This window comes from Artemia sp. Qi Xiang Cuo, chromosome 1 (assembly GCF_049724085.1).
Source record: "Artemia sp. Qi Xiang Cuo chromosome 1, ASM4972408v1, whole genome shotgun sequence".
Lineage (NCBI taxonomy): Eukaryota > Metazoa > Arthropoda > Branchiopoda > Anostraca > Artemiidae > Artemia > Artemia sp. Qi Xiang Cuo.
In genome coordinates this window covers 75,411,681-75,437,446 of record NC_142794.1, presented here as the reverse complement: position 1 = coordinate 75,437,446, position 25,766 = coordinate 75,411,681, and the positions used below count along the sequence as shown (strand labels likewise).

At 38.1% G+C, this 25,766-nt stretch overlaps 1 protein-coding gene across 1 annotated transcript in view; it reads left to right on the top strand.

Annotated features, from left to right (window-relative positions):
* The first annotated feature begins 665 nt into the window (after nucleotides 1–665).
* LOC148956731 (uncharacterized) overlaps nucleotides 666–25,766 on the top strand; it is a 104,167-nt gene continuing 79,066 nt past the window's right edge. Inside the window, exons 1-2 of the mRNA XM_089087045.1 lie at nucleotides 666–725; nucleotides 20,613–20,730. Coding sequence (XP_088943171.1) covers nucleotides 693–725; nucleotides 20,613–20,730 — 151 coding nt within the window. The 5' untranslated portion in view covers nucleotides 666–692. The remainder of the gene's footprint in view (nucleotides 726–20,612; nucleotides 20,731–25,766) is intronic.

Genomic DNA, 25,766 nt, shown 5'->3' with positions numbered 1-25,766 from the left:
ATATATTCCCTGTCACCCAACCACCAGTGAAATTGTGGTTTTTGCCACCTCCCCCCCCCCTGGAAAATTTTCTGCCGGCACGCTTGATTTAAACCAGGTTTTGGTAGATGCTAAAAGGTTCAGAATATTCTTCCGGACAGCTTATCTTGTCATTCAAGCTAAAAAAATGTGAGGTATCGTGGGGATTTCCTTCTGAAAAGAAACATTGCAAACTCGCTTTAATATTCGACACAGATATATTATTTATATGTAGAATAAACCTTTTAACACTTCGAAAATGCCCTTTGATGTTGATGTTGTAAAAATCTCTTTTTGTATTTTCAAACCGATTTGATTTCAAAGGATGCAATAGTAGACCGTAAATTTATTCCACAAAAACTTTTTTCGGAATCTGGAATTAAATATTAATTCACTGATTTTTTCAATAGCTTGTGGAAGCACAAAATTCTTGAGGTTGTTTCTTTGTTTACAACAGCTGGCTACCCGACACGAACAATTATAATCTCATTAACCAATAGCCAATATGGATTGTCTTCCGGCTTTCTGTTCATTGGTAGGTGAGTGATGACGGTTTAAGAAATGAACCAATCAAAAAGAAAGCGGACTATTTTTCTCCAGGATGACCGAAAAACAAACTTGAAATTGCCAGTTTGAGTTAAAAGCTGAATTGAGAAGGTTATGACTTGGATTAAATGAAACTACCAGTGTTTTGGCATTGTGATTCTGTAAGTACTTTATTTTATTGATAACCTTTTTTGCTATGTTCTAGTTGCACTTTATGAATCTTCAAATTGAGCATTCGGTAGAAACCTAGAATTGGGAATATTAAGAAATAAATTTGTTGAGAAAACAATTGTTACTTCATAACATGTAAACAATTGTAGTTAACATATTTTAAATGTGCTTCCATTATACTTTAACCCCCCCCCCCATTTAATGTGCAAATATATAGCCGAAATTATGTATTTCCCGTCAAGACTGTATCAAGGAGAGGAGGGGGGGGGGGTGACCTTCCCTCGAAATGTTAGTTTGGCTCATAAAAACGTAGCAAAAATGTTTCTAAACAAATTTTTGATTTGTTTTTTTAACGCGACTTTAAACATAAAAACGAGTATGAAATTAGACATCTAAAAATGTTACTCTTTTTTTATAGTTTTTGCTTCTGGAGAACTGAAATTTTGGTTTTACCGTTGTTTCTATCTCGTAATGTGTTGTATAACGAGTTCTTCTAGTTAAGACGGGTTTATTTTAGTTTTATATATATTCTAGGGCTATATCTGGGTGCTTAAAGGGGGGGGGGTGCACATTTAGAAAAGTGAATGTGATTATCTAAAAAGAGCATAAAATATGGAATCTAATGGTATTACTTTTGTTAAGATGTTTCCTTCTGAGGAGCCCCTAATGTAGAGGAACCATTATTCTTGATATGTTGCTTTTCTCCTCCCCTTCCCCCGAATCCAAATTCTGTATAGCTTGGTTAATGAATTGACTCCCGCCCCCCCCCGAAATGCTTATGGGTGAAAGTCAAATGGGTGTACTTTGTAAAGAAATATACGGTACTTGTCAATTAGCCGGAACCCACGCGATATATTGTATACGGAAGATGCCTTAGAAACTAGTCAAACTGTTTTTTTCAATAGAGAATTGGATTGCAAACCTTGGTTAGTCACTGCGTTTACAACATTTAAACATTTGATTTTGGGGTTTAGGGGGGGAAAAGGTACATAGGTTATGTTACGTATTAATATATGCTATACTTTACCCCCCCCCCCTCCCACCCCCTATTGTGCAAATATATAGCCCAAATTTGTTTCTAAACTATTATATTTCAAACCAGCAATCATCCAAGCTCTTCGCTATGCTGCTTCTCAAACGGGCAACAAGAGACCTCCATGCCCTGCGTCGCCCCCAGCAAGCTGGCTTCATGCCAGGCAGGTCCACCACCGAGCAAATCCATACGATTAGACAGCTAGTAGAGAAAACTCTTGAATATAAGAGGAAGGCGTACATTGCCTTTGTAGATTTTTGATCTGCCTTCGACACTGTCGATAGGCAGTCACTATGGCTAATCCTCCAGTCTGCTGGCGTACCCACGAAAATAGTCCGTCTCCTCAAAGAGCTGTATAATAACACTGAAAGCGCGGTGATCGTAAATGGACGGCCTTCTGGATATTTCAAAATTAAAAATGGTGTCTGGCAAGGATGTGCCGCTGCACCTGAGCTCTTTAACTGTGTAATAGACCACATCCTGAATAAAACACAGCAGGTGCAGTCGTTTTGCATAGAGTTTGCTGGAAGAGTTATTTCATACGTTGACTTTGCCGACGACGTGGCGCTAATATGCGAAAACATTAGTGACCTCAAAACAACACTGGAAACACTGGCCTCTGCCGCTGAGAAATTCGGTCTGAAAATAAATTGGTCGAAGACCAAGATAATGCCCGTTGAGAAAAAGCCGTCCAACCCCCTGTCATCTGTGGAAATTTGTGGCCAGACTGTAGAGGTAGTCAAGCAGTTTACCTACCTTGGTTCAATTGTCTGCTCAAACGGAAGCCTAGATGCCGAAATATCAGCAAGAGCGGCAAAAGCAAACTCTGTCTTCGGTCGCCTTCTAAAAACGGTCTTCCATAAACCCCAGATCAGCCGTCTCACCAAAGCACGAATGCATTCTGCTTCGGGTGCCAGCGTTATGCTCTATTCTGCTGAGACTTGGTCGCTGACTCAGACACAGACGCTGAAGGTAGATGCCATCCAGACGATACACCTCCGAAAAATCGGAGGCTCCCGACGGCCCGACAGGGTCCGAAATTCGGAACTCCTCAGGTCCTTCAAACTCCCACCCCTGTCCGAGCAGCTTGAGTCTCGCTCGCTGCGTTGGTATGGTCATCTGCTCCGTCTGCCTGCCCAAACACCCGCCCGACTCATCTTCGATTTCGACCCAGCTGCAAACGGCTGGAGGCGTCCTAGGGGAAGACCGAGCACCAGATGGGCGGACGTCATCCGTGATCGGCTCGCCTCCAGAAACATCAACCCGGCTGAAGTGACAACCCTCGCCCTGAACCGACCACTCTGGAGAAGACTGACGGCGCTGACGACTGGTTCCCTCTACGCTGGCGACGCTGCCGAGCAAGAGCTTTAAGTAAGTAAGTAAGTAATCATCCATGTGTAGCCCATGGATTAACCTGATCATATTAGAAGAGGACAAATGTGAAGACTGTGTTTGTCATGTTTGGAAAGAAAAATGCATGGAAATTTGAATCCTATCACTTAATTTTTAGCATTTAATATCTGTTTTATAATCAACCTTAATCATAGCACGTAGACCCTATCTCTGCTTATATTTATGGAAGCTGTGTCTTTGTGTTAGCCCATAAAGTATCAACTTCTCCGATTCTTGTCATATCTACTACGTCTTAACTTGCTTTGTTCGATCGGTGTAGAAAGGGTATTTATCTGATAGAAGTTTCAATATAATAAAAACCAGTCTTATTTTAATTGGTGTTATCCTATCCCAAAGGCTAGCCGAATTTCACTGTGGAGCAAAATCAGTGGTGGGTGTTTGACTTTTGTAATGCGAATGCCTGATACCAAAACAGGGTATCTGCCAAGTCTCAATTTTGAGTTAAGGGTGGCTTTTAGCTTAACCTAAATTGATTGGACGATGTTGCTGTATCTTCTATGGTTGCGTGCATTGGCAGTTCAGTTTTACAGGGAATCTAGTATTTGAGCTAACTTTCTAAATCAAAAACAAATATGTATCTGACGGATCAATCAAAAGGCTCCAAAATAATCACTAGCCCAAAACTGTGTATCCGAAAGACCAACCACAAGCCTGAATTTTCACGACCTTAGACACAGTTTTTGAAAGTAGCTCATCATCAATGTTGACCTTAGATATGGTTTTTGAAAGTAGCCTTGACTAGAAATGTCTGAGTGAGACTTGAGTTCAGATCTTGTTAAAGTGGTTAATGTGCCAGTTTATTACCTCTCTGAAGAAAAGTTGAAAATGAAGAAAATGAAGTAGCTGAAGTTTCTGATCATATTCCTTATGGTGTAAAACAGTTCATCTGCGCGGAACTTCCTAAAGTGTATTTTAAAATACTGTATATGCATAAAAAAAAACTATTTTCTCAAGAACTTGGCCAAGCTTTCGTAAAAAAAAAAACAGGTCTACACGAATCAGCATGAAAAACTGTACTGGAAGTAATATTCATTGGCACTATTTTTTTCAAGGGTGATAAGTCCAACCTTCAGGAAAAATTGTCAAGGCTTTAAAAGGCGCAGATACGCTGTTTTGGAATTGGACAGCCGAGTGATCTCAGCATCTCTACCAAAAATTATCTATCTGAATGTATATGACACATTATATTTACAATATTTTGTGATTTATTCCTATGTATATGTCTTTTCTGGCAGGAAGTTCCATGGTGTTTGAATTCGGAATTTGCATAACTGAGGTAACTTGAAGATAATTCTGATATCCGATTCATATTTATTCTTCTTTTTAAGTGTCGCTTAGCCTTTCATTACTATTTTGGGAGCAGGATTTTTTTTTATCTTATTTTGATACAAACGAAAAATATCGATTAGAATAATTGTTCCTGGATCGTGAAATTTATTGCATTTCTGGAGACTTTGAGAGGTTTTCGTAAGGTGGTTTTCAGCTGTGCTTGCAGTTTCCCTATCTGATAGGTTACATGTTTTTCACGTGGGTTTCCACTTAGAAACATCGATATATGTTTCTTGTTTTTTTTCGCAAGTATTATCTTATTAGCATTTATCTCATTACTAAATTATTATCATTGGCATGCACATCTGATATGAACTATCTCAATACAAATCCAGTGTTTTTTTCTAAAGTTTCTGGGCTATTCAGTCGGATTGATTTTGAAGCAATACAAGCCTGCATGGTGTTCAAAAAATTTTGCCAGGTGCCTGAATATTTACACCAAGCTACTCTTAGTTCGGCCTGCGTATTTTTAATGTCACACCCAAACGTCTTAGCTGCAATTTTCAAGGTTCTGAAATTATTCTAAAAACTCTTTGCTAAGTTGTCCTTAAGGGAGAATTAGCAGGACAAGTAGATCAGTGGAATTCAAGATGTGATTGAACGTAGCATTGCCCTGCTGCTCCTTCTTTTGAGAATAGCTTTGCAAACAGTTTCTGGCGATTATTTCAGAGCTTGGAAATTTCACGTGCGACCTGCAGAATGGGCACGAGCAGCAGAGTGTGTCGTACGGCAAGCGTAAAAAAGAAAACAAGAACTTTAACTTAATCGATATTGCAAGGATTGGAAACCTACTAATTCCATCTATTGTAGGAAAAATGCTCTCCGATACCTGTCGTATCGTACCACGTTGTTGTTTGAGGAGCTGAAAGTTGTGATTGGCATGGGATTATGAATAGTTACCAATTGCATAGGTAGAGCTTTAGGCCTATACCTTAAAATAGTACTTCGTCAGATCTATTTAGACATGTCTCACTTAATTGAGGATTCTTCGTCGCAAATGTGACGGCAAGGTTGATTCTTGGGATTATCCTTGCAACATGTGAGCGAAAGAGTTGACTTTTCTGGCGTCAGGTCCTCGTCTAGGAAGATTCTTCTTAACGCCTCAAAAACGACGACTTTTTTTGCTTATGTTTCCACATCTGCTGTATCTGGTAGATTTCAACTGTCAATGGTCCTAAAGTTTTAGTTTTAGTACTGCTCGCTGATAAATGACAATTAGTCTAACACCAAAAGACTCACACATGTAGGGTGAATGTTAATCCCACCCCTTCCTCGAGTTTGAAACATGCGTATTCCTATAATTTCTCTTATTTTCAATAAAATTGCCTATTTTACGAAGTTTGCTTAGAGGCAGATGCAAAGGTACAAATCATGAGCACGTGCAGGAGGGGGTCCATCTTATTCCCCCTGATATCCCCCCCCCCTGAAAAATTATATCCAAACATAAAATAGAGCAGCCAAAAGGAAATTAATACAAATAAAAAGAACGCAGAAAATCGTATATCAGCTTTTCCTAAGAGGGAGTGATGAGTCATTGTGTAAAAGAGTGCGTTTCAGTGCCCGAATCGTCTAACTCTCCATGAGCCTTCAGAAAAATACACGAGGGGGGGTAAAAATTAATCTATCATCTCCCATGACCTAGACTAAGCTTGAATGACAGTGCAATACGATTTATTTTAAGGTTTCAATTGACTAAACTAATTGGATTCTTGTTTCATAAAACTAAATGGAATGATATGTGTGCGCATCAACTAATATGAAGGAGGGGTTGTGGATCATTTTGTAGGCTGGGGGGGGGGCAGATGCCTCAAAGAGGACATTTTTCATTTGGGGTCCGAATGAAGCACTCCACTGAATTTGCCTGTATGACCCTGCCTGTACGAATTTTATACATTCTGTATTGGATTTGGGATTAATTCTGGCTGCTATATTCCTGGATATTCGTAAGGCATTCGATTCCTTAACCCATGAAATTCTTCTGTCGAAGATGTCTCATTTTGGCATTAGGGGTAATGTATTTTCTTGGTTTCAGTCTAAGTTGAATGATAGGTTCATTTCTGTTGATCCACTTTTCCGTTCACCCTCACAAGTGACTTTCGGCGTCCCTCAAGGATCAGTTTTAGGGCCTGTGCTATTTTTGATTTATGTAAATGATCTTTTTATGTAGTAAAAAATCAGAAACTTAGTAATTAATGTAGATTTTGTCATCCTAAGCCTTCCCTTGCCGTTCCAATTGCGAATCAGAGCTTTGATTAAATTTGGAAAATTTGTTTGAGAGAGTATATATATATAAACTAACTAACAACAACTCACCGCATCACCAAGCCGCCTGAGACCTCTATCCCAATCTATTCAAAGCCTCCCTTTTTAACCCTCCCACGAAATTCCCATTTCCATTAAATCTTTCTTTATGACGTCCTCCCACCCAAGACGAGGACGACCTGCTTTCTGTTTAGCCCTAGACGGTTGGCCGAAAAGAACAATCTTAGGTAATCTGTCATCCTTCATCCGCACAACGTGCCCTAGCCACCTCAACCTGTCTTTCATTATAGCCCTAGAAAGCGGTATTGAACCACATTTTTCGTACAGCCTATTGTTTAAAATACGGTCAGTCAGCCGAGTACCCAGAACAATCCTTAAGCAATTTCAGAGGCAACGCATTAATTTTTTCTTTTTCCCAGCGGCACTTCATATGGAAGGGGTCGTCGTAGAAACTTCAAGAGGGGCTCATTCAAATGGAAATCGAGAGTTCTAGTGACCTTTTTAAGGGTCAAAGTGATTGAAGGGCAACTAGCCCCCCCCACGTCCCCCATTTCCCGAAACACATCCAATCAAAATTTTGAGATAGCCATTTTGTTCTGCGTAGTTGGTTTCTAGATAGAAATTATGTTTTTGAGGAGGACACTTCCCCACAGGCTTCATAGCAAGGGTTTTAAGTTGTGCCCTGGGGGCATATAAGGTTTTTATAGAAGGTGTTGTCGTAGAAACTTCAAAAAAGGCTCATTCGATTGGAAATTCAAAGAGCTAGTGCCCGTTTTAATTGTCGAAAATGATTGGAGGGAACCTTTTCCCCAAACACTTCCAATCAAAATTTTGATATAGCCATTTTATTCAACGTAGTTTTAAGTTCTGGAAATTAGGTCTTTGAAGATGAAACCCCCCCCCCCCACAGCCCTCTGGGAACGGGTTGTAAGTATTGCCCGGGGGGTATCCAAGGTTTTTTATAGACAGTGTTGTCGTAGAAACTTCAAAAAGGGCTCATTCGATTGGAAATACAAATGGCTAGTTCCTTTTTTAATAGTCGAAAGTGATTTTAAGGCAGCTGCCACTTCTTCCATGCCCACCGTGTCCCCAAACACATCCAATAAAACTTTTGATATAGCCACTTTGTTCAACACTGTTGAAAATTCTAGAAATTATATGTTTGAGCAGGACACTCCCCCCACAATCTTCAGGGGCAAGGGTTATAAGTTATGCCCTCGGGGTATATATGGTTATTATGGAAGGAATGCTCGTATAAACTTCATAGAGGGCTCATTTGATTGGAAATTGAAAGTTCTAGTTCACTTTTTAAGCGTCAAAAGATATTGAAGGGTAGCCAGCTTCCCCCCCCCCAAAAAAAAACTTTTTTTTCCCTTATGCATCCAATAAAAATTTTGAGATAGCCATTAAGTTAAAAATTGCTCAAAAGTCAGATAACAAAAACTCAGATGTCGTCACAACCCCCAGTGACCCGGGGCAGGCGTTGTAAATGCCCTGGGGCATATATGGATCGTATGAAAGGGATGATCGTATAAACTTCAGAGAGGGCTTATTTGGTTGGAAATTGAAAGTTAAAGCTCAATTTTTAATAGTCAAAATAGATCTGAGGGCAGCTAGCCCCCCCCCCTCACGCCTTCTTTTTCCAAACCTATCTGATGAAATTTTTGAGATAGACATTTTGTCAAAAATAGTTCAAAGGTCGGATAAGAATAATTCCAGTGTCAATACAATCCCCCTGGGCCCAGGGGAAAGCGTTCTAAGTTATGCCCTAAGGGCATGTATGGTTCTTATGAAAGAGAAGCTCGTATAATCTTCATAAAGGGCTCATTTGATTGGAAATTGAAAGTTCTAGTTTACGTTTTAAGAGTCAAGAGAGTTAAGGGCAACAAGTCCCCCCCTCTACGCTTTTTTTCTCCAAACCCATCTGCTACTAATTTTGAGCTAACCAGTTTTTTGGAAATTGTTCAAAAATTAGATAAAAAGAACTCCCCCCCCAGGGCCCGGGGGGTAGGCGTTGTAAGTGTTGTCCTTGGGGCGTATAATAATAATAATAATAATAATAATGTATTATTAAAGCTTTTTTACAGCCATATACAAAACAAAAAAGAAAAGGATAAATAAAATGAAGACATACTAAAATCACTATCCTCTTAATCAACATTCATACCTTTCAATGCAAAATTTACCACACTTACTACTGTCTGTGGTGAATCTGAACTTAAAATCCTCCGAAGTAGCCAATCATTAACCTCTTTCAAAATTTCTCCCCTTATGTGAGAAAGCCGCCGGCATCGCAGGAGGAAATGACCCAGCCCAAAACCAATCTTACCACATTTTAGACAAGTACGCTGCGTTTTCGGACCTTCTCTATTCTTCCAAACTTCTTTTCCTTGTATTGGTAGACAATTGGCTCGAAGCTGAATCCACGTTTTCATATACTTACTAGGTAATCCCAGCTTCAAATATGTCTCCTGTCCAATGATTCTTATGAAAGGGATGCTCGTACAAAATTCAGAGGGGGCTCGTTTCATTGGAAATTAAAAGTTCTAGTTCAATTTCTGAGATTTAAAAGATATCTGAGGGCAACTAGCCCCCCTCCCACACACCGTTTTTTCCCAAGCCCATCCGATAAAATTGTTATAATAGCCATTTCATTAAAAATAGTTCAGAGGTCAAATAAGAAAAATTCCTATGTCGACAGAACCCGCCAGGGCCCGGAGGCAGGTGTTTTGAGTAATGCTCTAGAGGCATATATAGTTCTTATGGAAGGGATGCTCGTATTAACTTCGGAGAGGGCTAATTTGATTGAAAATGGAAAGTTCTTGTTCACTTTTTAAGACTCAAAAGAGATCGGAGGGCAACTTGCCCCCTCCCCTCCTCCACGCCCTAAATGCATCAGATAAAAATTTTGAGATAGACATTTTGTTAAAAATAGTTCAAAGTTCTGATAACAAAAAACTCCAGTATCGACACAGCCCCCCAGGGCCCGAGGGCAGGTGTTGTAAGTTATGCCCTTGGGGTATATGGTTGTTATAGAAGGGATGCTCATATAAACTTCCTAGAGGGCTCATTTAACTGGAAATTGAAAGTTGTAATTCACTTCTTAAGAGTCAAAAGTGATTGGAGGGCAGCTCGCCTCCCCCCACACTATATTTATTTTTTTTCCCAGAGGCACTTCATATAGAAGGGGTCGTCGAATAAACTTCAAAAGGGGGCTCATTCGATTGTAAATCGAGAGTTCTAGTGCCCTTTTTAATGGTCAAAAGTGATCGGAGGGCAACTGCCCCCCCCAAGCTCTTTTTGTCCCCAAATACATCTGATAAAAATTTTGAGGTAACCATTTTTTTAAAAATAGTTCAAAGATCATATAACAAAAACTCCTTTACGTATGGCCATTTCGTTAAAAATAGTTCAAAGGTCAGATAAGAAAAACCCCTTTGTCGACACCCCCCCCCCCTTCCAGGGCCCGGGAAAGACGTTGTAAGTATTGCTCTGGGGGCATATATGGTTCTTATGGAAGGTATGCTCGTATAAAATTCGGAGGGCTCATATGATTGGAAATTGAAAGTTCTCGTAACAACTTTAAAAAGAGCTAATATATTAAACTGAAAATTTGATGTATAATGATAATAATTGCTGAAAGCTCATCAGTTCAAAATGTTACTATGATTTTAATTTTTATTCTCAATTATTAAGTGCAAAAGAAAATTTTTACATAAAATTGGTTTTCAGTAAATGACGCCAATGACGCAGTAGGTTTTAGACTTTTACAGTGAGAGAAGGAGGTCATACCCAAACTGTTGTTTGTAGGGGTTTTTGTTCGTTTCAAGCTTGATTTGCATATTCAATTTAAATTTCACTCGTTTTAAGATTTATTTATTAATTTACAATTTTTCTTATAAAGTAGCTTAATTAAGGTTTTCCTAAAATCATTAGGTACTTCCCCTTTTTCAAAAATCATATTCATTGTCTTCAGTAACTTATTTCTAACCTTTGAGCCACCATATTTAAGAAACTCATTTACCACCCTATCAGCACCTGGAACCTTATTATTTTTTAATCCTTTTAGTGCTGTCGCTAATTCTTCCTCGCAAGAAAAATCTTCCTTCACATCTAAGGTATCACAAACTTCTTTACTTTCCTCTATATCTTTTCCTGTAACTCTTTCTCGGTTTAGCAAATTCTCAAAATGTTCTGCCCATCTATCTTGAACTCTTTCCTTATCACTAATTATGGCCCCATTCCTATCTTTAACTGGGTCAAGTCCGGATTGACTACTCCCTTTCCACTTAATAACATGCCAATACAATTTCTTTTTAACTAGTATGCCGTCTAGCTGCATCTTCCAGATCCTCGTCATATTTATCCATGGCCTCTACATTACGCCTCCTTAGTTCATTTTTTAGTTCTTTCTCCACTTTCTTTATATTCCTTCTGTTTTCATATGATCTATCACTCAGATAATTCTTGTACATGTCCTTTATCCTTTCAATTAAACATAATGCTTTTTCACTAATATTCTTAGCTACAGTTCTAGCTTTCTTCCCTAATACACCTTCAGCAACTTCAAAAATTATTTTTCTAAAATTATTCCAACCATCTTCCACATTATTAAATTTTAAACTCTCAAATTTAGTATTCAACTGTTCCTGGAAATTGTCTCTCAAATTCTTATCCTGGAATCTACCAACATCATAACATTCTGGGGGGTAGTTACCCTTCCGATATTTCAGCTTTAAATTAACCCTAGACGCTACTAGATAAAATCGAAACACACTATGCCCAAATAGGTTGTCAAGAGGACGTGTCAGCAATGCTTCAGAAACGGTTGATGGTATTAGGTTGAAACTTCCGTCGTGCGTTGAAGGGGATGTTGAAAAAAAAAGTTTCTATGTGCATACTGCTACTAATGCTACTACAACAATTGCTACTACACAAGCTAAGGGTATTCAGGTGTAGCTTTCAAGGAATATTTAGGCGGATGTTAACCTAAATCAAAACGAACTCTGATAATGTAGATTGTCAAAAGGGTGACAAAGCAATATAAAAATAACGGCTTACATTAGACCTTTCAGGGTAAATTGTGGCAGATCTTGAACTAGCCAGAAAACACTATGTGTAAACTTTTAACACTACTTCTACGATTACTGTAACTAATGACAACAAATAGCAGGCCAAGCTATAAATTCTTAAACAAAAAAACGAGAAGATTTAAACTATTATTATCTTCTTCCTTAAAAAAGACTATGTCAATATAAAACGAACAGAAAATAATTAAAAGAAACTTTTTCCACAAAACAAGTTTTCCAAAGAAATGTAAACAACTCATATTAAACCAAAAATGAGCAAAATTAGAATCAAACAATCTACCCAGCGTAAAACTACCACAAATCAGCATCAATAAATAGAAGAAACCCAAAACGAACAGAAAATACTAGTAGCAGTAGTTGTAGGAGTAGAAGAAGTAGTATTATGATGCAAATATTGTCTTTTGGTTTGTTCAACATCCGCCACACCAAGCCTTGTAAGTTTTAATTTCACACACAAAACTGTTCCTAAGATACTGCTCATATGCCCTTTAGACAGCCTGCATACGGATGATGTGTTGTGATCAGTTTACCTTCCCTTTAGATATTCTCTGAAAGTTTCACCTTCATACCCATAGGTATTAGTAGTATTAGTAGAACTAGTAAATATTGCAGTGGGAGTAGTATTAATAGTAGTCTGCACATATTGCCTTTTGGTCAATTGATCTTCCCCTGTAAGTATTCTCTGAGAGTTACAACTTAATAAACAAATCAATTCTTAAGATACGCTATTTTAACAATCTAATTGCACATAACGTTTTTTGTTAGTTCAAATTTGTCATCACAATTCTCTCAAATTTTAGCTTCATAGGCTTAGACTTAATAGTACTAGTATCACAGTAGTTTCGGTGGTAGTAGGAGAAGTAGCTGCGGTGTTAGTGTTGTATTATTAGTAACAGTAGTAGCAGCAGTATTAATAGCGGTAGTAGCATGCACATCTTCCCGTCTGGTCAGTTGAACATCCCTTTCATGATACCCCGGAATTTCACCATGACAGGGTAAGCTGTTCCACAAAATTGCTTTTATACGCTTTTGACCCATTTTTGACGCCCTGTTCACCATAATACTCTAAGGCTTTCAAGTTGTTGGAGTTGAAGTAGTAGTTATTGTAGTTTAGTAGTAGTAGCATTAGTAAAAGTAGCTGTGGTAATAGTGTTAGTAGTGACCTGCATATATTACCTTTTTGTCAATTGATCTTCCCCTTTCAGTACTCTCTGAAAGTTCCCACTTAATACCGAAATTCATTCTTGAGATATGCCCTTTTGACAAGCTGTATGCAAATAGTGTGTTTTGATTTAGTTGAAATTTCCCCTCAAAATTCTGTCAAATTTTCACCATTGATCGCGTAGCCTTAATTGTACTAGTATCATAGTACTAGTGATAGTAGTAGGAATAGTAGTAGCAGTAGTAGTGTGTTATCATTAGTAATAGTAACAGAAATAGGCTAGTATCAGTATTAATAGCAGTAGTAGCAGGTAAATTTTGCCTTTTGGTCAACTGAACATCCCACTCATGATGCCCCTGAGGTTTACTCTTGATGCAATAGGCCGTTCCAAAAATATTGGTGATACGCCCGTGTCAGCAATCTGTATGCCCATAGTATGTTTTGATTTAGTTCAACTTTCCCCTCAACATTTCCTCAGATGTTTATTTCAATACCCTTAGCCTTAGCAGTACTCGCTACAGAAATAGTGGTTTTAGTGGTATTAGTGGTAGTTGTGGTAGCAGTAGAAGCAGTGGTAGTTGTAGTAGTAGTAGTAGCGTTCAAATATTGCCTTTTTGTTCAATTAATTAAAAAAACTTTTTCCACAAATAAAGTTTTTCAAAGAAAAGTAAAGAACCCCATTAAACAAAAAATGAGCAAAACTAAAATCAAATAATCTACCAAGCGTGAAACTACCACAAATCAGCATTGATAAATAAATGAAACCCAAAACGAAGAGAAATTACAATAATTAAACGAGTCAAACTCAAAACGAGCAGAAATTAACATAAGTTGGGCGCTAAACCCCTATTCCTTCCCTAGGCCAGAACAAAATTTGCACTTTACTGAAAAAATATAAATTTTTGTACTTTTATAAGTTTACTAAATCAAATAATACTAACATTTTGATTACTAAATATTAGTATATGTATACTAAACTGACAATGCACATTCATTTGTATTTTTTCAGTAAAGTGCAAATTTTGTTCTGGCCTTGGGAAGGCATAGTTTTGCGCCCAACTTATGTTAATTTCTCTTCGTTGTGGGTTTAATTCATTTATCAATGCTGATTTGTGTGGTAGTTTCATGCTTGGTAGATTATTTGATTTTATTTTTGCTCATATTTTGTTTGATGAATTTCTTTACCTCTCTCTAAAAAACTTATTTTGTGGAAAAAGTTTTTTTTAATTAATTTCTGTTAGTTTTATATTGACAGAGTTTTTTCGGGGGAAAAGAAAATAATACTTTAAATCTTTTCGTTTTTTAAGACTTTATAGTTTGGCCTGCTATTTGTATGCCGGAGAAAAATTTTCAGCAATTTTTAACGGCATACACCCTTTTAAAAATCTGGACACAAATAGTACTGTTTAATTTAGTTTCATAACTCCTCTAGTTGACCTGTATTGGAAAACTTGATACCATTCGCAAAATAATCTGTTTACTTTCTTTGATAGCTTGGATACTCTTACGCTATTTGGATTTGGTTAAATTTTTAGAGCAGAAGTAGCCCCAAGCGTTTGAACATAATACCCTCAGCCGTTCTTGGGATACTGCTGTGATGCTTTATTGGGAATTGGCATTATCACAGTTAATTTTTATATAATCTTAAGTCAACATCTGTTTTTTAAAAATATTAAAATTTGATTTTAGTAAGACTAAAATCTATTATATAAATCTTATGCAACAACTTTATAATCTTATATGCCACCAGGGCATTAACAATCCTTGCACTAAGGACTCTTAGGGGGTTATCATCCTAAAAGACGTAATTTCCAGAACTTTCAACTACGTTGGACAAAATGTATATCACGAAATTTTGATTGGATGTATTTTGGAAAATGTTAGGCAAGACAGGAGCATTAGTCGCCATCCCATCACTTTGATTTATATAAAAAGGCACTAGCCCTTTTAATTTCCAATAGAATGAACCCTTTTGAAGTTTCTACGACAACGCTTTCAATAAAAACTTTTTATGCCCCCAGAGAATAACTTACAACCCCTGCCCTGAGGGCTGTGAGGGGAGGCGTTGTCATCCTTAAAGACCTAATTTCCAAAACTTTTAACTGCGTTGAATAAAATGGCTATCTAAGAATTTTGATTGGATGTGTTTTGGGAAAAGGTGGGCGAGAGAGGTTAGTTGCCCTCAAATCACTTTCGACTATTAAAAAGGGTACTAGTCCTTTGAATTTCAAATCGAATGAGCCTTTTTTCAAGTTTCTATGCCAAAGATTTCAATAAAAACCTTATATGCCCCAAGGTCATAACTCATAAACCTTGCCGTGAGAGTTGTGGGGGAGTGTCCTCCTTAAAAATATATTTTCTATCTGGAAATCAACTACCTTGAACACAATGGCTATCCAAAAATTTTATTGGATGTGTTTGGGGGAATAATGGGTATAGGGGGGGTAGTTGCCCTCCAATCACTTTCGACTATTAAAAAGGGCACTATCCCTTTGAATTTCCAGTTGAATGAGCTTTTATTGAAGTTTCTACAACAACGCCTTCTTTTAAAACCTTATATACCCCCAGGGCATACTTATAACACTTATTCTGAGGGATGTGAGGAAGTGTTCTCCTCAAAAACATATTTTCTATCTGGAAATCAACTACGCTGAACAAAATGGCTATCTCAAAATTTTGATTGGAAGTGTTTGGGGGAATTAAGGGCATGAGGGGGGGCTAAGTGCACTCAAATCACTTTCGACTATTAAAAAGGGCACTAGCCCTTTGAATTTCCAATCGAATGAGCATGTTTTGAATTTTCTACGACACCACCTTATATAAAAACCAGATATGCCCCAAGGTTATAACTTAAAACACTTGCCCTAAGGGCTGAAGGGGGGTGTGCTCCTCAAAAATATACTTTCTATCAGAAAATCAACTATGCTGAACAAATGGTAATCTCCAAATTTTGATTGGTTGTGTTTGAGGGAATGATGGTCGTGGGGAGGGGGCTAGTTGCCCTCAAGTCACTTTCGACCATTAGAAAGGGTGCTAGAGATTCGAATTTCCAATTGAAAGAGCTTATTTTGAAGTTTCTACGACAACGCCTTCTACAAAAACCTTATATGCCCCAGGGCATAACTTAAAACCCTTGCCCTGAGGGTTGTGGGGGAGTGTCCTCCTCAAAAATATATTTTCCATCTGGAAAGCAACTACGCTGAACGAAATGGCTATCTCAAAATTTTGCTGGGGTGTGTGTGGGGAACGGATGGGCGTGGGGGGGCGCTAGGTGCCCTCCAATCACTTTTAACTATTAAAAATGGCACTAGCCCTTTGAATTTCAAATCGAATGAGCCTTTTTTGAAGTTTCTACGACAACGCCTTCTATAAAAACAGTATATACCCCCAGGGCATAACTTAAAACCCTTGCCCCGAGGGTTGTGGGGAAGTGTCCTCCTCAAAAATATATTTTCTATCTGGAAATCAACTACGCTGGACAAAATGGCTATCTCAAAATTTTATTGGATGTGTTTGAGGAAATGATGGACGCGGGGGGGGGGGGGCTAGTTGCCCTCCAATCACTTTTGACTATTAAAACGGACACTAGCCCGTTGAATTTACAATCGAATGAGCCTTTTTTGATGTTTCTACGACAACGCCTTCTATAAAAACCTTATATGCCCCCAGGGCATAACGTAAAACCCTTGCACCGAGGGTATTGGGGGAGTGTCCTCCTCAAAAATATATTTTCTATCTGGAAAGCAACTACGCTGAACGAAATGGCTATCTAAAAATGTTGATTGGGTGTGTTTGGGGGAATGATGGGCGTGGGGGGGGGGCTAGTTGCCTCCCAATAACTTTCGACTATTAAAAAGGGCACTAGCCCTTTTAATTTACAACCGAATGAGCCTTTATTGAAGTTTCTACGACAACGCCTTCTATAAATACCCTATATACCCCCAGGGTATAACGTAAAACCCTTGCCCCGAGGGTTGTAGGGAAGTGTCCTCCTCAAAAACATATTTTCTATCTGGAAATCAACTACGTTGGACAAAATGGCTGTCTCAAAATTTTTATTGGATGTGTTTGAGGAAATGATGGACGCGGGGGGGGGGGCTAGTTGCCCTCCAATCACTTTCAACTATTAAAACGGACACTAGCCCTTTGAATTTACAATCGAATGAGCCTTTTTTGAAGTTTCTACGACAACGCCTTCTATAAAAACCTTATATGCCCCCAGGGCATAACGTAAAACCCTTGCACCGAGGGTTGTGGGGGAGTGTCCTTCTCAAAAAGATACTTTCTATCTGGAAATCAACTACGCTGAACAAAATGGCTATCTCAACATTTTGATTGGATGTGTTTGGGGGAATGCTGGGCGTGGGGGGGGCCAGTTGCCCTCCAATTACTTTCGACTATTTAAAAGTGCACTAGCCCTTTGAATTTCCAATCGAATGAGCCTTTTTTGAAGCTTCTACGACAACGCTTTCTATAAAAAACCTTATATGCCCCCAGGGCATAACTTAAAACCCTTGCCACGAGGGTTGAGGGGGAGTGTCCTCCACAAAAAGATATTTCAACTACGCTGAACAAAATGGCTATCTCAAAAATTTTGATTGGATGTAGCCTATTTGTGGGAATGATGGACGTGGGGGGGGGGGGGGCTAGTTGCACTCCAATCACTTTCGACTATTAAAAAGGGCACTAACCCTTTGAATTTTCAATCGAATGAGCCTTTTTTGAAGTTTCTACGACAACGCCTTCTATAAAAACCATATATGCCCTCAAGGCATAACTTAAAACCCTTGCCCCGTGGGTTTTGGGGGAGTGTCCTCCTCAAAAAGATATCTTCTATTTGGAAATCAACTACGCTGAACAAAATGGGTATCTCAAAATTTTGAGTGGACGTATTTGGGGGAATGAGTGGCGTGGGGGGGGGCTAGTTGCCCTCCAATCCCTTTCGACTATTAAAAAGGGCGCTAGACACTCCAATTTCCAATCAAATGAGCCCTTTTCAAAGATTCTACGACAACTCCTTCGATATGATGTGCCTGGACAGGGAGAAAAAAAAACAAAAAAAAAACACATTGTGCCCATATCGTTCTTTACTTAGGCAGCGCTAGCGCGCTGCCTATGATTGATCATCCCCATTATCATTTTCTGAAAGTCCCAAATTTTTATACTCAGTCATTCCTCAGCAACGCCCTTTTGACAACCCATGTACACGTTATATGTTTCCATTTAGTTCAACACTCCCCTCAACATTCCCTGAAAGACTCACCTTAATGCCCTTCGTATTTTTAGAAAGTAGAAGTCAAAAATGCATACATTTTTTCAATAACCTACTATATGTAAATAATGAACAAACTGCCTAACTTACAGCCCTTGCCTTGAGGCATCAGGAGGGAGAGTATACATCCCCAACGCATAATTGCTGAACCTTTCAACTATGCTGAAAAATATATGTCTCAAAACTTTTTTTGGATGTTTTCTGGCGGAAATGGTGGGCGTGGGGAGGGCTGGTTGCTCTCAAATCACTTTGAACTTAAAAATGTCACTGTAATTTCCAATTTCAAATCAAATGAGCCCCATCTGAAGTTTATGCGACTAATCATTCCATAAAAACTTAATATGCCCCCATGCCATAACTATAGCTCTTGCTCCAGGGCTCTGGGGGGTTGTGTCAACCCTGAAGGAATTGTTATATGTTCTTTGAACTATTTTGAACAAAATGGCTATTTCACAATTACGTTTGGTGAAAAGAGGGGTAGTTTGGGCGGGGGCTTGTTGATCTCCTTCACTTTTGACTCTTAGAATTGAACTAGAACTTCCAACTTTCAACCAAATAACCACCTCAAAATTTAATACAACCGTCCCTAGCAAAAAAACTTAAATGCCCACGGGCCATAACATGCAACCCTTGCCACGAGACTCTGGTAGTTTGTGTCATACTGTCAACCCCAAAAGCCTTGTTATATGATCTTTGGACTACTTTGAATAAAATGGCTATCTCAAAATTTTCGTTGGATGCATATCGGGAAACACAACGTGTGTGTGTGTTGGGGGGGGGGGTGTTATCCCTTTGAGTCTTTAAAAATGGCACTAGAACTTCTGATTACCGATCCAGTGAGCCCCTTCCGAAATATATACAACCACCCTTTTTGTAAGAACGTTATACGTTCCCAGGGCGTAACTTACAAACCTTTGCCCTGAGGGCTGTGTGTGTGGGGGGGGGGTGTCATCCTCAAACACAATTTCCAGACCCTTCAACGACTTTGAACAAAATTGCAATTTCAAAATTTTCATTGGATGTTTTTGGGGAAATGATGGGCGGGGGGGGGGGGGTTCTGGCGGCTCCAAAATCAGTTTTGACTCTTAAAAAGAGCACTATAACTTATAATTTCAAATCAAATGAGCCCGATCCTAAGTTTATATGACCACTTATTCCATAAAAAGCTTATATGGCCCCAGGGCATAACTTAAAAAACCTTGCCACAGGACTCTGGGGGAGGGGGGTAGTGTCAACCCTCAGGGCATTGTTATATGTTCTTTGGATTATATTGAACAAAGTGGCTATCTCACAGTTTCAGTCCGATGCGTTTGGCGAAAAGAGGTTTAGTCGGGAGGGGGCGTTAGTTGCCCTCCATCACTTTTGACTCTTAAAAGGGAACTATAACTTCCAATTTTCAACCCAATGAGCCTCCTCTAAAGCTTATACAACCATCCCTTCCATAAAAACCTTAAATGCCCCCAGGGCATAACTTAAAACCCTTGCCCCCAGGCTCTGGGGGTTAGTTTCAACCCCAAAAGCCTTGTTATATGATCTTTGAACTATTTTGAACAAAATTGTCATCTAAAAATTTCTAGTGGATGCATTTTGGGAAACACGACGCATACAGGGGAGGGATAGCTGCCCTCTGATCCCTTTGACCCTTAAAAAGGGCACTAGAACTTCTGATTACCCATGCACTGAGCCCCCTCCGAAGTTTATACTACCACCCTTTCAATAAAAAATCTTGTTTTCCCCCAGAACATAACTTACAACCCTTGCCCTGAGAGCTGTGGGAGGCGGGGTCATCCTCGAAGACATAATTTCCGGATCTTTCAACTACGCTGAACAAAATGGCTATCTCAAAGTTTTGATTAGATATGTTTTGGGGATTGATGCGCGTGAGAGGGGGCTTGTTGACCTCCAATTGTATATGTTTGGGTAAATGATGGGTATGGGATGGGGCATGTTGCCCTCAAATCACTTTCGACTATTAAATTTCCAATCGATTGAGCTCTTTTTGAAGTCTCTACGACAAATCCTCCTATATGAAGTGCCCGGGTCTGCAATATTAAAAAAAAAAGGATAAAAATAAATAATAAATTGTGTCAACATCGTTCTTAGGCAGCGCGTGTTGCCTATGGTATCATCTGTTATGTGTTGGCACTCAATCATCATGCCAACATGATGAACGTTTTTTCGACTATTTTGAGTCCTTAAATAATCGAAATTACTATAGGTAGCTTGAAGTATTCATTTTAAACGATTTTTGAATTATTTACCTATTTATTATACAATATTTTAATTGTCACGCCGCTTGGTGCATTTTTTTTTCAGATAAATAGGATGTCTTTTAAGCCTTTGCTACTTTGTGACTTGAACGAATACCTTCTGTGCAAACTTTGCTTTGGTTATTTGATTGATGCTACTGCAATAACTGAATGCTTGCATTCTTGTAAGTATAAACATTATTATTTACTGTTTTGTGTATAACCACTATCATTGTTTCAAAACTAACGACCTCACTGTAGTCTCTGCAAAGGGGTTAGAGTACAGGGGTATCCGGCTAAGCCTTTTCTACTTTTTTCTTATTTATTTTCCCTAGGAAATACATATATAAAACTGCTGTTTTTTTTGTATTTCGTGTACTACCAAATTTTTTCCAATTTTTCTGATATTTCTCGTATTTATAACCTTATTGGCTTGGTCACTAACTAAGAGAAGCAATTACAAAAGTGAGAAAGTATGGGCATGGTGGATTATAAAAATTACTTTTTTCTGTTATTCAAGTAGTAATTTATTTATTTTGAATCAAAATTGAAGACCTGGTTCTATAGATGTCTGCTGAAATTAAATTTATTCTACCTTAATTTCATTTAAGCCTTTTCATATTTAAATGAATAATTTCACATTTGGCAGCATTTAGATATTCAATCAAAGCCATTGACTTATTTTTAGCCATATTAAATAAAAAAGACAATTTTTTTTTAACTGAAAGTAAGGAGTGGCGTTAAAACTTAAAACGAACAGAAATTATTCCGTATATGAAAAGGGCTGCCCCCTCCTCAACCCTCGCTCTTTTTGCTAAAGTTTTTTATGAAAAAAAAGAGTTGTGAGACAGAGTCAAACTTTAAAGTAAAGAGCGAGGGGTTGAGGAGGGGGCAGCCCTTTTCATATACGGAATAATTTCTGCTCGTTTTAAGTTTTAACGTCGCTCCTTACTTCCAGTTAAAAAAAAAACTTGTTTTTTTATTTAATTTCTGAACGTTTTTTAGTTAATGCAGCTTTTATTTTGGCTAACCGTGCATGAATAATTAAAACGAAATTTGATTATAATTTTTTTTTTCGCTAAATGGCTTATTCGAAATTTTGTTCAGACGTAGCTAACGAATTAACTTACGTAACGAACTTCTATATTCATATATTTTTATTACGTATATTAGGGGGTTTGTCTCCTAGTCAATACCTTGCTCTTTACGATAAGTTCAAATTTTGTTCCAATTCTTTAAGAATCACTCCCTATTTACAAAGGCTGTTAACTAGAATTAACAGCTCTGATGAAAGTACAGAAAAAACAATAGGGCATAGAGCAAGGTAATAAGTAGGGGGTGAACCCAAACATATACATACTAATTTTTGTTCGTTTAAAATTTTAATGCTGCTCCTTACTTTCAGTTGAAAAAATTGTTTCTTTTATTATTTAATTTCTGATCGTTTTTTAAATAATGCTGGGAAATCCGACACCCCCTTCATAGCAATGTCCCTTCCCCCATAACAACTTCGTCCATGGAATTATCCTCCCACATAACACCCCCTCCTCCCCCCCCCCCCAACTACCAAAAAAAATTGCCCTTGAAAACTTTTGTATACTTCCCAATAACCAATACTATATGTAAACATTGGGCAAAGTTCATAACTTGCAGACCTTCCGCCGGGACTCTGGGGGATTAAGTCATCCTCAAACACATTGTTATTGTATTTTTCGACCATGCTAAACAAATTGTCTGTCTCAAAATTTTGATCGGATGACTTTGGGAAAAAATAAGCGTGGGAGGGGCCTAGTTGCTCTCCATTTTTTTGGTCACTTAAAAAGGGCACTATAACTTTTACTTTCCGTTCGAATGAGCCCTCCCGCGATATTTTAGGACGATTGGTTCAATACGATCACCCCTGGGAAAAAAACGAAAAAAAATAAATAAACCCGCATCCGTGATCTTTCTTCTGGCAAAAACTACAGAATTACACATTTTTCCAGATAGGAGCTTGAAACTCCTGTAGTAGGGTTCAAAGTTCTATGACTTTTAGGGTGTGTTTCCCCCTTTTTTCGAAAATAAGGCAAATTTTCTCAGGCGCGGTAGCTTTTGATCGATAAGACTAAACTTGATGAAACTTATATATTTAAAATCAGCATAAAAATCTGACTCTTTTTATGTATCTCTTGTTATCAAAATTCCGTTTCTTAGAGTTTCGGTTACTATTGAGCCGGGTCGCTCCTTACTTACAGTTCGTTATCACGAACTGTTTAATTTCGTCACCACGAACTGTTTGATTACTTCACAAATGGTTTCTTTGAAATAGGAATGATACCAAAAGAAGACAATACGACCAATGAATATTAAGTACAGTAGTTTTTTAAAGCCAATTTTGACGACGACCAAAATGAAACATAGCCTACTTGATTTATTTCTCAATCAATTAAACTATCACAAAAACCCCTGCTGTTGCTAATTTGGACCTGAAACCATTGAAACTACCCTGAACCCATTTCTGAAAAATATCCTGTTTTTTGGTAAATACAAGTAAATTCTGTGTTTTTACTAAACATTGTGATGTCATTATTAAAGTATCGATCTGAAAAAGTTAAACTTTAGTGCAGAAAGTGGGAGATATTAGCCCCCTGGTACCTATCCCTATTAGTCTGTTAATAGATATTCAATACTGTATATAGATGTATGTATCGTCAAATGGATCAACTCTATGTTAAGGGGTAAAGGACCACTGCACGGCGGTATGTCCTCTCCGACTGGAAAGGAATGATCTTAAGCGGTAGCTCTAAACCGTCCAATTGCCTTTCTCAAGTTTTCGCTCGATGGCGTTGCAATTTGGGCCATTATTGTTACTTCAAAATTCAAAAATTTATACTTTATTGTGTCATGGTCTTTTATTTTTCACTTACTAGAACGTTGGATCTGAAAACTTTGAGTGAGCTCCTTTCGGACAAACTGACAGTAAACACATATTTAGAATTAGCATAAAAAGCATATTCTCGTCGTGGATACTTATATTGTTTCAAAATTTTTTCGTCGTTTCAATAAGGGCTACTATAGACTAGGGTTTGCTCTTTACTTATCGTGTAGTACTATGAAGAACTAAGGGACCGAGCAAGGCTCGATTAAGTTAACTTTGACATAGTTACGGGGTCCAGAACACTCCCCCCTCCCAGAAATGTGTCCCCCCATACCCATATTCACAGAAGAAAAAACGATACTTGTCTAGAATCCGGTAAGCATGCGTGAAGTTTCGTTAATGCTAATGAAATCAAACAAAATAGGATAAAAATATAATAGTTCAGAAAAAAATTTGGGCTATATTTTTGCACATTAGGGGGTGGGGGTGGGTATATAGCATAGCATCAATTAAATACGTAACCTAACCTAATCTAACCCAACCTAGGTACCTTTGAGTCCCCCTAAACCCCAAAAAACTAAAGTTTAAATATAGTTCCCGGAGTGATAAACCTTTTGTTTATACAGCGTCTCATATGAATTTCCTGGGTAATAACTATCTGATCTTCGCAATACAATTCTCCCGTGCTTACCGGATTCTAGACAAGAGCCGAAAAACTATATTATGTAATTTGGCTCGATTTAGTTGTTTTAATCCCAGAGGACCGCGCTTCGTTCGGTAAAGTGAATTTCACACATAAAAACAGTGTCAGGCGTGTCCCCTTGCCTTCCATTGGACCCCCTCCCCAACGAAAATCTCCCTTGCAGAAACGCAATCCCTCATACCCTGATTCACGCAAGAAAAAACATTTTCGTGTAATTTTCTAGATATAATTGCATTTACATTCATTCTATTTTTTTTTTCCCAGTCAGTTCTTAAATGGGTACTGTCCCATTATGCGGGCCTCTCTAAAAAGTCAAGTTTGGTTAATACTAATGAAATAAAATAAAATAGGATGAATATATAATAGTTTAGAAACAAATTTGGGCTATATTTTTTGCACATTAGGGGGTGGGTGGTAAAGCATTGCATATATTAAATACATAACCTAACCTAACTTACGTACCCCCCCCCCTAAACCCCAAAAAACCACAGTTTAAAATCGTTTACGCAATAAAATTCATGCTATCATTGCCTACTCTATAGCGGTTAACACTTCAAAAACGGGTTTTATCATTGCCTACTCTATTGTGGTTAACCCGAGAGGCCCGCATAATGGGAAAGTACCCTTAAATGTAGCCCCGAACTACGCAAAGGAAAAACACGTTAACTTTACTAAAAATCTAGTCCAAAATAATAATACTTTTGTTGAATACCTTGCTAAAATCCATTTTAAAGTTCAGTTAACTTGTTTTATTACCCTAAATAATGCAATGCAAAATTAATTCAAACCAGAGCTTTAATAGTAGTAATTGCATAATTGATATTCACCCGACCGTGCTCTTATGTCAAACTTTATTTTGGCAGTTTTATCCCGACCTGCTAAAATCCTTTAGAATCCTTCAGGCCAGAAAATATTAGTGTACCAATTTTCAGATGAAAACTGTCCATCCGTTTTCGAGAAAAAATATTTACATAAATACATGCACAATTATTACTCGTTCAAAGATATAAGATGTTTTGATAGGCAGGTAACACGTAAAGAGTGTCAGTTGGTACGGCATATAGTGCAAGCGTGTGATGTAAAATAATTTCAAGATCCTTCAATAGCCTACTCATACGGCCTTTGACTTATGAGAGATTGTGAGGAGTAATGTGTACATGTGTAAAAATCAAACAGTCCGTGGTAACGAACTGTAAGTCAGGAACGACCCGGCTCAATGGTAACCAAAACTGTAGAAAACGGCATTTTGATACCAATAGATACATCAAAAGAATCAGATTTTAATGCTGATTTCAAATATATTAGTTTTATCAAGTTTAGTCCTACCTATCAACAGTTACGCGCCTGAGAAAATTTGGCTGATTTTCGAAAAAAGGGGGAAAGACTCCCTAAAAGCTATAGCACCTTAATGAAAATCCCACCATCATATTCAGCGTATAAGAGAACCCCAGTGCAGAGGTTTCAAGCTCCTATCTACAAAAATGTGGAATTTTGCATTTTTTGCCAGAAGAAAGATCACGGATGCGTGTTTATTTTGTTTGTTTGTTTGTTTTTATTTTCCCAGGGGTGATCGTATTGACCCAGTGGTCCTAGAATATCGTGGCAGGGCTAATTCAAACGGAAATGAAAAGTTCTAGTGCTCTTTTTAAGTGACCGAAAAA